Source organism: Gilbertella persicaria (genome assembly GCF_025201335.1).
Source record: "Gilbertella persicaria strain CBS 190.32 chromosome Unknown B0P05scaffold_14, whole genome shotgun sequence".
NCBI classification, from domain to species: domain Eukaryota; kingdom Fungi; phylum Mucoromycota; class Mucoromycetes; order Mucorales; family Choanephoraceae; genus Gilbertella; species Gilbertella persicaria.
Window position 1 is genome coordinate 480,580 of NW_026251975.1, and position 14,272 is coordinate 494,851.

The window sequence follows — 14,272 nt, forward strand, 5'->3', positions numbered from 1 at the left end:
AAAAGAAAGTAGAAAATGTCTTTCCCTTATCTGATCTTAAACAATGTAAGAAAGCTTAGCTTCTTTTAATTGAAGAGAGTTATCAGATAAAAAAAAGTTAAGACGAAATGTATCCTCTTCTTTTTTCAATCTCCTTTCCTACGGTGTTTTTTTTTTATCAGTTGCATTGTGTATTTTTTTAATCAAGGGTTTTGCTTTTATTTTTGGCTATATGTAACAAATGTAGAAAAATTGAGGGTAATATGCATAAACAAAAAAAGTTATTCTTTAAAGGATGTACATTGAGAAATAAATAAAATCTAGTTTTCGGGGGTCCACTTCTTGAGACGAATAGAATGAATTTTGATGAAACCATCAGCATCTTGAGGGTTGTAACCACCTTGTTCGTCCATAGAGGATTCTTGCATATCGTAAAGCTTAGCACCATCACCACGAGCAACACGACCTTCAACAACAGTGTTACCCTTATAGAGTTTCAACTTGACATCACCAGTGACGTTACGTTGGGTGAAAGCAATGGACTTGGATAAGAATTCACATTCAGGAGAGAAGTATTGACCGTTGTAAAGAGCTCTTCCGTAGGGAATAGTAAGATATTGATCACGGTGAGCACGCAATTGACCGTCCAAAGTCAAACCTTCAAGATCTTTGTGAGCAGTACGCAAGATGGTACCACCGGGGGTTTCGTAACAACCGCGAGACTTGACACCAATGAAACGAGATTCAACAATATCAATACGACCAATACCGTTACGACGAGCAACAGTGTTGAGGTAAGTGAAGAGCTTGACAGGGTCAGTTTCTTCTTGGCCATCGTTGTGGTTGACGACCTTGACAGGAATACCTTGTTCGAAAGTGATGGTAATACGTTCAGGTGTGTTGGGAGCATCTTCAGGATCAACAGTGAGCTTCCACATGTCCTTAGGAGGGGTGACATTAGGGTCTTCGAGAATACCAGCTTCGTATGAGATGTGGAACAAGTTTTCGTCAGTAGACCAAGGCTTGGCCTTGGTTTGAGCAACATGGATGTTCTTTTCAGCAGCATAGTCCAAAAGAGCACTACGACCAGCGAAACGTTCAAAGAAGACTATTAGGTTGTGTTAATCAACTTTGGGCTCTTCAATTCACTTTTTTTTTTTAATTAACTTACCAGGCAATCTCCAAGGAGCAATGACTTGAATGTCAGACTTCAAAGCATAATAAGCAAGTTCGAAACGAACTTGGTCATTACCCTTACCGGTACAACCGTGAGAGACGTATTGACAACCTTCACGAGCAGCGATTTCGATTTGTCTACGGGCAATGACAGGACGAGCCAAAGAGGTACCCAAGAGATAGACGCTTTCATAGATAGCATTAGCTTGAATAGCGGGGAAGATTTGTTCCTTGACGAATTCTTCCTTAAGATCCTATATGAAGATATAAGCACACCTTCTACATTTGCAATTTATGTATTATTTACCTCAACAAAGACCTTGGCAGCACCAACCTTCAAAGCCTTGGCTTTGATGGCTTCAAAGTCTTCTTCTTGACCAACATCAGCAATGTAAGCTAAGGTTTCATAACCTTGTTCGATCAACCAAGCTAAAATGACAGATGTATCCAAACCACCAGAGTAAGCAAGAAGAACCTTTCCTTTGTCAGCAGCCATTGTTGTATGATTTATTATTATAATAAAGAGATAAGAGAAAAAGAACAAAATCAAAATGTCAAACCCATTATATAAAAAGAAATCACTAATTAGAATGCCGATTCCTGTGAACTTTAAGTTCTTGATAAACTAAAGGTCATGATTTATCCATAATCTATACTGATACAGGCAAAGTAGACCCAGTAAACAGTTTCCTAATGAATACATCAATAAAAACAGTCTATGTCTACTTTTCAAACATATTTTGATGCATTCAGAACAACATAATAAATAGTTTTTGAGCAAACTGCTATCAACAATAGTCATGTCGGACTCTAATTCAAGCTTTTTTTCTTATGATGAACGATGAGTCAGAATTCCTTATTAAGTCAAATAGCAATGTTTCCCCGCTAGTATAGTCGATCCTGCATTTCCTTATCTCTTGACCCCCCAGAGCTCATTCTTGTGAGTAATAAAATTTAATATCCAGTCACTTCAAGCAGGCATGACTCTTTTGCAAAGTGAAGATGTATCATGGGCCTTCTTTACAGACTACAAACCAAACGTGTTTCAAAATACTGATTTAGCAGCATTCAAACAAAAAGAATTTTTTTCTTTTCTATGTGCACATAAGAAAAAAAATAGTGCGAGATATCTGCTTTCCCTTTTTTGAGACTCAACATGATAATCTTGATCTAAGACAACCACCAAAAATCTACGTGCACACTTTTTTTTTTTTGGTGAATGTAAAAAAAAAAATTATTGGAGCATATCAGGCACAAAAGATAAGAATTATCAGTTCAAATTGATAAAGGGAACAAAAGCTATAAAAGATGTGACTAAAAACATGTTTTGTTTCTTTTTTCGTCTGACAGTTGAACCAAAATAAAGAACGTATCCATTCTTCACAGCTTTACTATATAGAACTGGAAGCAAATGGTCATTTTTTCAAGCCCACAAATCATTTTCTTGCTATTATCGAAATACAGACCAGAAAAATATATCACTTTCTTAGTACAATAGATTGAAAATGCGAATGTGGTCTTGTTCGTTTGCTTGAAAAAATTTACTGCTTGTTCCAAGATCAGCTGAAACTTCATTTTGAGTGCATTTATCCAGTCTTGAAACTTGAAGATTTTCTTTTACATCTACAATAGAACTGTTTTTTTTAGATATTTATGGACAACATTCTACTCATTCTGTATGTAGGGATAGATTAGAGAAACAGTTACCTTGAAGCTATCAAGTGTCTCAAAAAGAAAAGGTATGTATATCATGGAAGACCAATAGCAACCAGTACAGTTTTCGTATACATGGCTTTAATGAAGAACAGAAGATATGTTAACAGTTTGAGGCTCTTGATATTTGTGCTTCTATGCATCTAAGATACCTCTTTATACTGCTTTGAACTAGGAAATACTTGAATAATATATATATATATATATATCAGTTGGGCGAACAGATCATTTAATTGTTTACTTTCAGAGCCGAAAATCATTCGATTTAACAAATATATTATGACAGAGACGAAAATATAGGTAATAAAGAACGGTTTATTTCCATTTATTTTTTACCTTCTTTCGCTTTTTCTTCTCGGAATGGAAATTTTTTTTTAAAAGGGTATTGATAACCAGAATAAATCTCAGGTTCATTCCAATAACAACCCATTCTTGTCATAGCCATGTATGGCATGTGGTTTTCGCTTGTGAAAATAAGCGTAATCGTTTCTTTTCTTTTTTTTTTGTGATACCAATAAACGTCAAACAAATTGCAAGTAATGCAGTTTGAGTACCAAACAAACAGATCATAGGACATCTTTCATTAAAGTGCTGGAGAAACTTTGGTCAACAAATAAACAATACATCAGTCTCGGCGTAAACTATAGTGACACATATGATTATTTGTTTAATAGGACAAGTCATGATGTTATTTTTCGATAAATTATTTGTAATAAGCATGTTCTTTTTTTTATGGTGAACCAATAGCTGACCTGTTTTTTCGTTTAAACTAAAAGCCATGATGCATTTTCTTTTTATATTTAGTGTGGCTTTAATGTCGACCAAGTGATGCTTCTCCTTCTATCTCCTTGTGCACATACGCTTTTGAGGCTTGCATGAAGGGAAAAGATGCTATATTAATCATGATCAATGCTAAGCTCACGTAGTACTGAGTTTCAAAATTATAACATATATTTAAAAATGCAGCCATCATTTTCCTTACTCTTCTTTTCTCTTGTTTAATTGTAACAAAAATAAAAATATGCCATCCACTAGCAACACTCTAGATCGCTTAGCAAATATATCTGAATGCTCAATATCTGGTTTATTTCAAGAATTATGGCAAAAGAATAACCATTCATCCGAACCACTGCAGTTTGGAGATATTGAAGGAAGTGATTTCAAAAGACTCGTTCATAAACACAAGCACTTACAAGATAATGAACAAGAACTAGAAAATAAGACTAAATATCATCAATCTTCACCTGATTTCAGACCCATTGTCTACCTGGAAAGAAAGCCAATCTCATCTCCTCGTCTTGGCAACACAATATACAACTTTTTATTTCAGCATGAAGATAGATATTTCAATAATGATCGAGATGAATTGAGTAAGGATATATTTCCGGTGGGATATCAACAAGCTTAGTGGTATCTGTGTAGTATATAAAGAATGTCTCGTATATAACAAAAGCTTCTTCTTTGTAAATTTACTACAATAAAATTTATTTTTACATTGATCTAATCTGGCGGAGTAAGCGTGGTAACACACACATAGTAACAGGCACATTTCTATGCAAAGATCATGCAACATGCTTTTTTTTCTGTATAAGATAGAGTTTAACTTACAACGTCATGCGCTTACAAAGTTATTTCCCTCAATAATTTGTCTATATTTGATAATTTTTTTTATGCTGGTCAATATAGAAACAGAATTCAATAAAATTTCGTTATTCGTGTAACTTGTTCATCTGGAACTTTATCAAAAATTTCTCATTGGTTTTGTTATTACACCGAAGTCATTTCATTTGTTGTATATGACTATTTTTTCAAACTTTTTTTTTCGTCTTTTTTTCTTTATTTTTCTCTATAGAGTATGCAACTAGGATTGCTTTCTCATGGGCATTTGGCATTTGATCCTTTTAAACCGATCATTCTAAGGGGTTTGCCGACAGAAGATGCTTCAACTTTATTTGCAGGCAATGTCGTCTTATCACTCTCAAAGTCAACTAAAATATCAAATGTATCTGTCACGCTTAAAAGTCAAATAGTTACCTATTGGCCAGAAGGTAAATAAGAAAGAGAGAGAGAGAGAGAGAGAGAAAAAAAAGGGGGATCCCTTTATCGAATTTTATTCAGATGTTGAAAAAAAAAAAAAAATAGGCATTGGCACACGTGGTACTAAATTAACTGCCGAGAAATCCTTGGGCGAACAAACAGTAGAGATTTTAACCCCTGGAGCAAACAAAGATTCTCTTTTAATTTTACCAGCTGGAACACATCGATTTTCGTTTGCATTCGTTATCCCTAATGTAAGTATCAATGTAGGTGATATATAAATACTCAAAAGAAGGCAGTCAACAGTAGCTACCATTGAGGACACATTTGGTAGGGTTCGTCATACAGTAGAAGCAGAAGTGCAAAGACCTGGAATCATGATGCTCTCGAGCTGGCGTGTTACTAAGCCAGTCATGATATTGCGTACATATATGTCTAATTCACTCTTGACCAATAATTCTTTGGCTAATTTATCACGTACATTTGAGAAACATACTGTTTATGGCGACATTGAGGTTTTGATTGAAGCAGCTGCATTTTCCTCAGGTGAACTGTTTTATATCCGGTTAATCATTGAACCTCAACTCAAACATACTCGCCTTGAACACATGGAAGTCAGTGTGACCGAGACACGAAGATATTGTGTACCCGAATTCAGAGCTTGGCGTAATGATCAAGTCACCTTTCCCATGCCGTTTGCTGGATCTGTGCGCCTGGCTGAATTTGGCGAAGTAGACGTGACAACTGAACAACTAGCACCTATCTTTGATAAAAATCAAAATGGAATTGATCTGGTTCACGATTTTGCACATCGATTGGCTTTCTTTGCGCCCACATGCGAGCAAAATATTCATCATACCACTTACATCAAGGAGATCCAATTCCGTCATCGATTAGAAATCAACTTGACCTTGTCTTATTTGGATAATGAAGGCAATCGACAATTTCTCAGTCGAAATGGTAGTGCCAACAGCGTTGAATCGATAGGATCGACACAGGTGCCCGAGCCAGTGAGGATGGGTACTCTAACTCCTCCACCTGCCGCTCATTTTCCTAATGTCCGACTTGCCGGTTCACTCTCCCCTCCTCCTTCTCCTCGACGTAATAATCTGGCTCTACAAACCACCAATGCCGTTTTTACTTCCGGTACACAACCAACAAACAACAATAGTAATGGTAGTTGGTCTGACATGTTGTTACGGTTACATAAGACAAAGACAGAGAAAGATAATGATAAGAGCAAAGAAACAATCATGCTTGACACGCCCATTACCGTGTTTGATTGTCGTTTGAAAGAAGATTATGGAAAGTTGCCTTCTTATTTTGAATTAGGAGTTAAGCCTTCTTTGAAGACAGACAAAAAGTCATCCAAGATCAAAGTAACCACTACCACGATGGACAAACCTAGTCAACCTCACCCTTATTTGTGCTCATGCTATTATGCCTTTTGTAGAGAAATGGAATTGGCTTCTGAAGCCTTGTACCTCTCAACTGAGTCAGCACCAGCCATACCTCTTCTAGATCGTATTCCGTCGATCCCTCCACCTGATTACCAAGCCTGATAATATACCCACATTAGCTTTTTTTTTTTTTCTGCTTGTTTCTTTTGTGACATTGTAATGAATTTAATATAATTTAACTGAATCACGTTTTTATATATATTTTGTGTTTGATTAAAATAATAAAATTTATTAGATTTTATTAAAAAAAAAAACCTAAAAAGTTCAAAATTGACGTGGTTCATATGAGAGGTCGAGACAATGTCAGGCCATTTCTGATTCTGCTAGCAACAATAAAATTCAAAAACGATACTTGTATATATAAGTTTAGCACGTGTACCATTCAGCAATACGTGTAACATGAATTAAGGGCTCATCTTTAAACTTGTCAATCACATCCAGAACACATTCAATACCCGATTTTATTTTATTAGCTAATGCGAATAAACAAACTGGAACAATAGCAGCATTTAATAAATTGTACGTGCGTGTTCACTTATTATATAACGTGCCTATCATTATCACGGGCGACAAACTCGGTAACCTGTCAATTAACAATGAGGCACACACATACACTAAAATATAAAGTAAACCGTTCTTTTTTCTTTTTCTTTTTACTTTTTTTATTTTTTTTATTTTTTATTTATATATTATTATTATTATTATTATCATTATAGAATATAGAATTATGAATTCGATCATGACAAATAACAACAGTATTAAATCAGACAAACAACCTTATATGTCCAATTCAGAAAAAGAATCTCATGAAACTTCATCTCATTTGCCCCGTAAACGAACAAGAGCTACACCTGCACAACTTGCTGTTCTAGAAAAGACATTCAGTATGAATTCAAGTCCAAACAATCGTGTCCGAGAACAATTGTCGCGTGAATTAGGCATGTCTGAACGCTCAATTCAAATTTGGTTTCAAAATCGAAGAGCCAAAGTGAAGAATGTCGCTAAAAGATCATCCATGCTACACGATGAAACCTTACGTATGCAATATTACGCTTCCACTGCTGCCACTGCTGCTTGTCAAGCAGCTGTTTATCAACAACAACAAGCCAATGGGCTCGAACAGCAAGTCATAGAGGACCCTATCAAGAGTAACCCAGATTTATACTACTACTATTACTACTACTATTTTAATCAGCAACAACAGTTACAACAACAGCAACAACAACAGCAACGCTACAAGAGCCATGGGTTCCACCCTTATTCAGGTTCATCTTCCTCTGTCCCTCCTCCACCTATCTCACTTAAATCAATGCCACCTCCACCTCCACCTCCACCAATCAATGCTGCAGCTGCAGCTGCAACAGCAATGGCAGGACTTCATTCCCCCACCGAGAATGGTTCCATCAGTCCCTCTGATACAATGCGTTCTGACCCGTACTCTTTTATGTGGTCCAAGAAACAAATTCACCAACAACGCGCAAGAGCACACACGATTGGACCCTATCCTATTGAAAGACCAAGACTCTTTGATCGAGGAAATTCTGTTGAATTATCTACCCTTAACAAGACAGAAAACTTCACTAGTTTGCTCAATACAACCACAACAGCATCCGCATCAACCATTGATACAACAGCATCTATATCGCCTAGCCAACAACACCAGTTTGCTAACATCTCAATCCATGAACAATCTCAAAATGCTGTCAATCCCTTTTTATATCAAACAACGCCTCATCCTCTTTTCGGACAAAATCAACCACAGCAATTAGCATGGTCTGATTTGCCATTTTGTAAGTAGAGAAAATCATAGACTGATCAAAATACTCATATTGATTAGACGAAGATCCTTCACTTATGATTACACCTACAACACCTTCTATGTTCAATACAAACAACGTACCCATCTATGATATGACCCCTTTAAGCCAATACCACAAAATCTCCGCAGAAGCACTTCAAATCGGCACATGGAAACGAATGGCATTTGAACCCAGCGATTTATTATGTCAATACAACAAGGAAAAAAAGACGTTTAGCTGGTGTATTCGTGATGGACTCTCTCGCTTCAAAATGGATTTCCCACAAGAAGCTATTCAAAAAATGACACTTAAGCCTTTGCAGACAAGACCTGGCTGGGCCAGTTTAGAAATACACGTAGCACATACACATCAAATTGCATTTTATATGGAAGTCAATTCCCCTCAACATCATTGGATTCAATGCAGAGATTACACAGAAGATAAGCAAGCCTCTGTTATTGGATTGCATCAACTAGATGGACCTGCTCTGGCCTTGAAGGCAGAATTAGACTCACTTGCTAAAGAAGATCAGTACCTTGCATCCATCATAAACGAATAAACCGAGTTTTATTTTGCAAGCTGGTGTGATTTTTTCTTTTTTTTTTTTTTTTTCTTTTTTTAGATAGAGATTTTATTATTATGTATTATATTACTTTGTATGATATGACAAGATTAGAAATTGTTTATGAATCAATAAATGTGAATAGTTAAAGACAGTAATAGCAAACGTGTAGAGTCAGCAAGAAGAATATTTATGTGAATATATCTTTTTGATTTTCTGGTAGCATAGAATCAGCTTCTCTCCGACGTGGCAGCCACTTTTTTGTCTATAGTCAAATGCAATCAAATCTGATTTTATTGAATATAAACAAATGTTTTGTTCACGCGAAAAAACAAAAGAAAAAGAAAGGGTGACCATGTTACTTTTTTTCTTTTACTTGTGCTTTATGTACATTTTAGAGCAATTGTCCTTTCACTTGAACTAAATGTACTTACAATGATGCTCTTCTTTCTTTCTTTCAAGATGACTATCAACTACATATGTTTAGGAACGGAGTAACCATTGAACTGTGTTCTCCTTAATTAATACACAGCATCATAAACAAATAAATAAAAAAAAAACGTGCTCTTACTTCTATCTTAACCTGATTGGTTCAAATAGGAGCTTATAAAAATTTGTATATAAATAATTCTCCTTTCTTTTCACAGTCTTCTTTTTCTTTATCTTTTTCTTTTGGTTGTTTATTCTCCCTTAACTTTTGAATAACACAACTTTAAACACACCCTATACAAGAATAATCTAAAATGAGAGAAGTTATTTCCGTTCACGTTGGTCAAGCTGGTGTCCAAATTGGTAACGCCTGTTGGGAACTTTACTGTCTTGAACACGGTATTCAACCTGATGGTCACATTCCCCAAGAAAACCAAACTGGTGATAACTCCTTTGACACTTTCTTCAGTGAAACCAGCTCTGGTAAGCATGTTCCTCGTACTGTCATGGTCGATTTGGAACCCACTGTTGTTGATGAAGTCCGTACTGGTGCTTACAGACAACTCTTCCATCCTGGTAAGTCTTTTTTTTTTTAAATTGATAAACATGTTTTCTTACATTCTCTCTTTTTAGAACAATTGATCACTGGTAAGGAAGATGCTGCTAACAACTACGCTCGTGGTCACTACACTGTTGGTAAGGAGCTCGTCGACTCTGTCCTTGACCGTATCCGTAAGCTCGCCGATAACTGTACCGGTCTTCAAGGTTTCTTGGTCTTCCACTCCTTCGGTGGTGGTACCGGTTCCGGTTTCGGTGCTCTTTTGATGGAACGTCTCTCTGTTGATTACGGTAAGAAGTCCAAGTTGGAATTCTCTGTCTACCCTGCTCCTCAAGTTGCTACCTCTGTTGTTGAACCTTACAACTCTATCTTGACCACTCACACTACTTTGGAACACTCTGATGTCTCCTTCATGGTTGATAACGAAGCCATCTATGATATCTGTCGTCGCAACCTGGACATTGAACGTCCTTCTTACGCCAACCTTAACCGCTTGATTGCTCAAGTTGTTTCTTCCATCACTGCCTCTTTGCGTTTCGATGGTTCTCTTAACGTTGACTTGAACGAATTCCAAACTAACTTGGTCCCTTACCCTCGTATTCACTTCCCTCTCGTCACCTACGCCCCCATCATCTCTGCTGCTAAGGCTTACCACGAACAATTGTCTGTTCAAGAAATCACCAACGCTTGTTTCGAACCCAACAACCAAATGGTCAAGTGTGATCCTCGTCACGGTAAATACATGTCTTGTTGTTTGTTGTACCGTGGTGATGTTGTCCCCAAGGACACCAACGCTGCCATTGGTTCCATCAAGACCAAGCGTACCATTCAATTCGTTGACTGGTGTCCTACTGGTTTCAAGGTCGGTATTAACAACCGTGCCCCTGCTGTTGTCCCTGGTGGTGACTTGGCTAATGTCCAACGTGCTCTTTGTATGTTGAGTAACACAACTGCCATTGCTGAAGCCTGGGCTCGTCTTGACCACAAGTTCGATTTGATGTATGCCAAGCGTGCTTTCGTTCACTGGTATGTCGGTGAAGGTATGGAAGAAGGTGAATTCTCCGAAGCTCGTGAAGATTTGGCTGCCCTTGAAAAGGATTACGAAGAAGTTGGTTCTGACTCTTTAGGTGATTCTGAAATTGAAGATGTTGAAGAATACTAAACAACGTACTTTACAAAAAAAAAAAAAAAAGAAAATAAATATATTGTTCTTTTGTCTCTAAACTGATTTTTCTTTGGCTTTATAGTATATTTGACGTAAATAAGTAGTTACTTTTTCTTCATAAGATTTCTCTTCAAATTCAGTCTGGGATATCTTATAGGGGGTTAAGTGATTTGCAAAACACAGCTATTCTCTGTTACCTTTTGTGTCAATTCATCTCGTTTCTTTTCATGTACTAAATAATGTTCTCGTGCATTGATCTCATCTTGTCTAAGTCTCTCATCTTCTTTTTGACGTGTTTCCCAAAACAGTTTCATGGATTCTCGCTTCTTTGCTTGGTCTTCATTTAATCTTTCTATTTTAAGCTCTTCTGCTGCTGCAAATCGTTTTGAAGCCTATCCTTCATGTTATTATATATTGTCTGTTCAAAACTTACATTGAGCTCTTGTACTAAACCATGATCCTGAGATGCATAAGCATCAATTTCTTTTTGGACAGCATCCCTTGTCTTTTTTTGTCGTTTCAAGTCGTTCTTTCGAGTAGACCATCTATTCAATGTCTGACTTGCTCGGGCAATAAGCTAGATGTAAAAATCAGTCTAATACTAACTCAATATGCCTTACATTGTCAAGCACTTTTAGTTGTGTCAACTGATCTTCTGATTTTGGATATGCTTCTTTATCTGATTTGACTTCAGAAGCCAGTTTTGATGTAGTGTCTTCTAATTTTTGAATATGATCTTGCATCGATTCAATGTCCCATTCTTCTTCTTCCTGAAGTCGTTTGCGGACATCAATGGCTTGCAATACTTCCATTTGTAAATCTTGCTATTCTAGAGAATGAACACTTTCCTTGTATCGCGGTTCCCTTACCAGTTTGTCTTTGAAAGCGACTCTTTCTGCTTTAGTGTTATCGAGTTCTTGTATATGAATTTCACATTCTCGGCGTAGGTTGATAAGTTCTTGTTCAAGTGCTTTATTCTCTATCTGTAGTTTGCTGCATTCTCCTTGTTCAATTGCTTTTCTTTTCTTGGTTTCTTTTATCTTTTCTATCAATTCTTGCTCTACTTTGGCAAGATGAATGACTTCTTTGCCTATTTGATCCTATAGATACCATTTAATACTTGATTCGGTCAAATAAAACCACTAAAAAAAACAAAACAAAAGACACATACAGCCTTGATGGCTAATGGCGCTGACTTGGGTGCGGCTCTTTCTTTATTAAATACACCGAAATTCATGATGGCTGTTAATAACTTTTGAATTCTTTCGGGCGAAGGATCTGTAAAATCAACTATGCCTATATCTGTGCACCGTAATTCCTCTAATAAGGCTTTTACCTCATGAAAAACAATAGCAACTTCTGCTATATCTTGGTCGAGTTCCTTTGTTTTGAATGAGCAACACATCTATCGATATATGTGTATATATTTACAGAAAGGTTGTTTGTAGTCACTATATCTCTCTTCTGCTTGTTTATTTTCTCGGCTCTCCATGTCAAAAAGTGCTCAATCAAAAGTGAAAATAATTGTCGAATACGAGATCGATTAGGTCGACGAAGATCATCATCTGTTATTTCTATTCCTAGATCAACAAGAAAAGCCTTGATATGTTTATGGCTAGCTGTTGGGATATCATAGTCTGGTTCTTTCTCTTCTAGTTCGTCTGGAGTAGCTAATAAAGACTTTCGCTTATGTTGTGAATACATTGTTGAAATATAAACCAAAACACACTAGAAAAAAAATGTCTTCCCCCCCCCGTCTTTTATGGCGCGTCACATACGATATACCCCTTTTAGTACATATTAAATGCATTTAAATACTACATTCTTTGATCTATCGTCTGTCTTTTTTCTTATTGAGTCTTCAATGGAAAACTTGTTAGAAACCTCAGGCCATCGTATCACGATACAGCCAGATCAAAAAAGATGGTGGCCAAGAACTATTTACCATACGTATTGGAGTAGAATCTCATTTTGGATCTCAAAAAATAAGCTGTGTTCTTTTGTCAGTCTGATCCTGTTGAGTGCTGGTCTGTATGCGTTTATGGGCTCAGATCAAAAGATAAAGTATAATGACCATATGGGCTATGCTCCTCATCAAGAAAAGTTACAGAACAGTCCTTCTTTTGATTACATTTTGCCTGATACGTACCTTGATTGGAGTGAGGTGACATCTAATGGTTCAGTAAATGCGAAAGCTGCCTTTGTATCTGTCGTGCGGGAAGACGACATTTATGCCTTAAGAGCAACCATGCTTGATCTTGAACGACGTCTGAACCATCGCCATGGTTATCCTTGGGTAATTATTTCAGAAAGAGTCATGTCACGTAAATTTCGTGAATGGATCACCAGTTCAACAACGGCACCTGTGTTTTTTGGACAAGCACCTGCTATTGAGTGGCAAGAACCTTATTGGATTGACATCAAATTGGCTGAGAAGAACTTGAGGGATCTTGTTAGAGAAGAAGATAATGAAAATTCGCAAAGTATGAGCTATCGAAGAATGACAAGGTAACAATGCAGACTTGTAATTTTGGTTCTCATGCGTTCTTTAAAGATACAACACAGGGTTTTTGGCACACCATTCGTTGCTAAAGAACCTAGAGTTTTATTGGAAAGTTCAGCCGGGTGCAAGGTACACATGCGATATATTGCAAGATCCATTTGAGCAAATGAAGAAGGAAAAGAAAAAGTTTTGTAAGTGTATTTTGTTTGTATATGTATTTATTGTTATTTAGCTTTTGCTGTGACCATGACAGAACACCATAAGAATGTAGTTGGTTTTCAAGAAAGCGTATTTGAGTTTATCAAGGAAAACAAAGGCATTCTGAAGCCTGTAAACAAAAGCATCTACAAAGCTCTTTTGAATGACCAAAGTCGTTACCAATCTCCAAATCCTTCAAACCCACTTGGTGAATACAATGGTCATTTTTCAAACTGTATGGTCTACAACAATTTCATGATTGCTTCCCTTGATTTCTTGAGATCAAAAGAATATACAAAGTATTTTGATGCATTGGATATGTCTGGCGGCTTCTTTTATCAAAAGTGAGTATGTTGTCTATCGTTATTTATACTCATCTTTTAGATGGGGTGATTCTATGTCACAAACTGTCGCCGCTGCTTTACTTTTAGAACGGTCTGAACTTGCTTATAACCATATATTAGGTTATGAATACAAATCAGCAGCTATTTGTCCAACCGACTTTGAAGTTTATGTTAATGCAAAATGTTCTTGTACTCAGTCTGATTACAGAGGTAACAGAACAAAACAGAAAAAAAAAAAGAATACGTGTATACTGATATCGATTATAGTAAACAATATGAGGTTTTGTACACCTCTTTTCATGAAAGCCATTGATGGTAGGCTTTGATAAAAATGCTACTAAACTTTAT

At 36.6% G+C, this 14,272-nt stretch overlaps 8 protein-coding genes across 8 annotated transcripts; 5 read left to right on the forward strand and 3 right to left on the reverse strand.

Moving 5' to 3' along the window:
• Positions 1–134: 134 nt before the first annotated feature.
• B0P05DRAFT_537145 (argininosuccinate synthase) lies at positions 135–1,668 on the reverse strand. Its single transcript, XM_051577690.1, has 3 exons — positions 1,463–1,668; positions 1,151–1,409; positions 135–1,087 (listed from the first exon to the last, which is right to left on the reverse strand). The coding sequence occupies exons 1-3, from the start codon at positions 1,649–1,651 to the stop codon at positions 300–302; spliced, it is 1,236 nt and encodes a 411-aa protein (XP_051436204.1). The 5' UTR covers positions 1,652–1,668; the 3' UTR covers positions 135–299.
• Positions 1,669–3,861: 2,193 nt separating this feature from the next.
• B0P05DRAFT_537149 (uncharacterized protein) lies at positions 3,862–4,375 on the forward strand. Its single transcript, XM_051577691.1, has one exon. The coding sequence runs from the start codon at positions 3,890–3,892 to the stop codon at positions 4,274–4,276; it is 387 nt and encodes a 128-aa protein (XP_051436205.1). The 5' UTR covers positions 3,862–3,889; the 3' UTR covers positions 4,277–4,375.
• Positions 4,376–6,553, forward strand: B0P05DRAFT_537150 (uncharacterized protein). The gene is made up of 3 exons (XM_051577692.1): positions 4,376–4,916; positions 5,011–5,159; positions 5,205–6,553. The coding sequence occupies exons 1-3, from the start codon at positions 4,724–4,726 to the stop codon at positions 6,465–6,467; spliced, it is 1,605 nt and encodes a 534-aa protein (XP_051436206.1). The 5' UTR covers positions 4,376–4,723; the 3' UTR covers positions 6,468–6,553.
• Positions 6,554–7,045: 492 nt separating this feature from the next.
• On the forward strand, positions 7,046–8,749 carry B0P05DRAFT_489148 (uncharacterized protein). The gene is made up of 2 exons (XM_051575295.1): positions 7,046–8,155; positions 8,203–8,749. Exons 1-2 carry the CDS (start codon positions 7,093–7,095, stop codon positions 8,721–8,723), a joined length of 1,584 nt encoding a protein of 527 aa, XP_051436207.1. The 5' UTR covers positions 7,046–7,092; the 3' UTR covers positions 8,724–8,749.
• Positions 8,750–9,349: 600 nt separating this feature from the next.
• On the reverse strand, positions 9,350–9,957 carry B0P05DRAFT_53762 (uncharacterized protein). Its single transcript, XM_051577750.1, has one exon. The coding sequence runs from the start codon at positions 9,761–9,763 to the stop codon at positions 9,407–9,409; it is 357 nt and encodes a 118-aa protein (XP_051436208.1). The 5' UTR covers positions 9,764–9,957; the 3' UTR covers positions 9,350–9,406.
• On the forward strand, positions 9,709–10,915 carry B0P05DRAFT_537156 (Tubulin/FtsZ). Its single transcript, XM_051577693.1, has one exon. It carries the CDS (start codon positions 9,980–9,982, stop codon positions 10,874–10,876), a length of 897 nt encoding a protein of 298 aa, XP_051436209.1. The 5' UTR covers positions 9,709–9,979; the 3' UTR covers positions 10,877–10,915.
• An 18-nt stretch (positions 10,916–10,933) lies between these two features.
• B0P05DRAFT_586136 (Nuf2 family-domain-containing protein) lies at positions 10,934–12,583 on the reverse strand (the record flags this gene model as incomplete). The annotated part of the gene is made up of 7 exons (XM_051582488.1): positions 10,934–11,029; positions 11,077–11,271; positions 11,313–11,456; positions 11,500–11,703; positions 11,749–11,979; positions 12,051–12,260; positions 12,311–12,583. 7 exons carry the CDS (start codon positions 12,581–12,583, stop codon positions 10,934–10,936), a joined length of 1,353 nt encoding a protein of 450 aa, XP_051436210.1.
• A 373-nt stretch (positions 12,584–12,956) lies between these two features.
• On the forward strand, positions 12,957–14,250 carry B0P05DRAFT_578696 (nucleotide-diphospho-sugar transferase; the record flags this gene model as incomplete). Its single annotated transcript, XM_051581874.1, has 5 exons — positions 12,957–13,387; positions 13,434–13,573; positions 13,615–13,924; positions 13,965–14,134; positions 14,192–14,250. The coding sequence occupies 5 exons, from the start codon at positions 12,957–12,959 to the stop codon at positions 14,248–14,250; spliced, it is 1,110 nt and encodes a 369-aa protein (XP_051436211.1).
• Between the last annotated feature and the right edge of the window lie 22 nt (positions 14,251–14,272).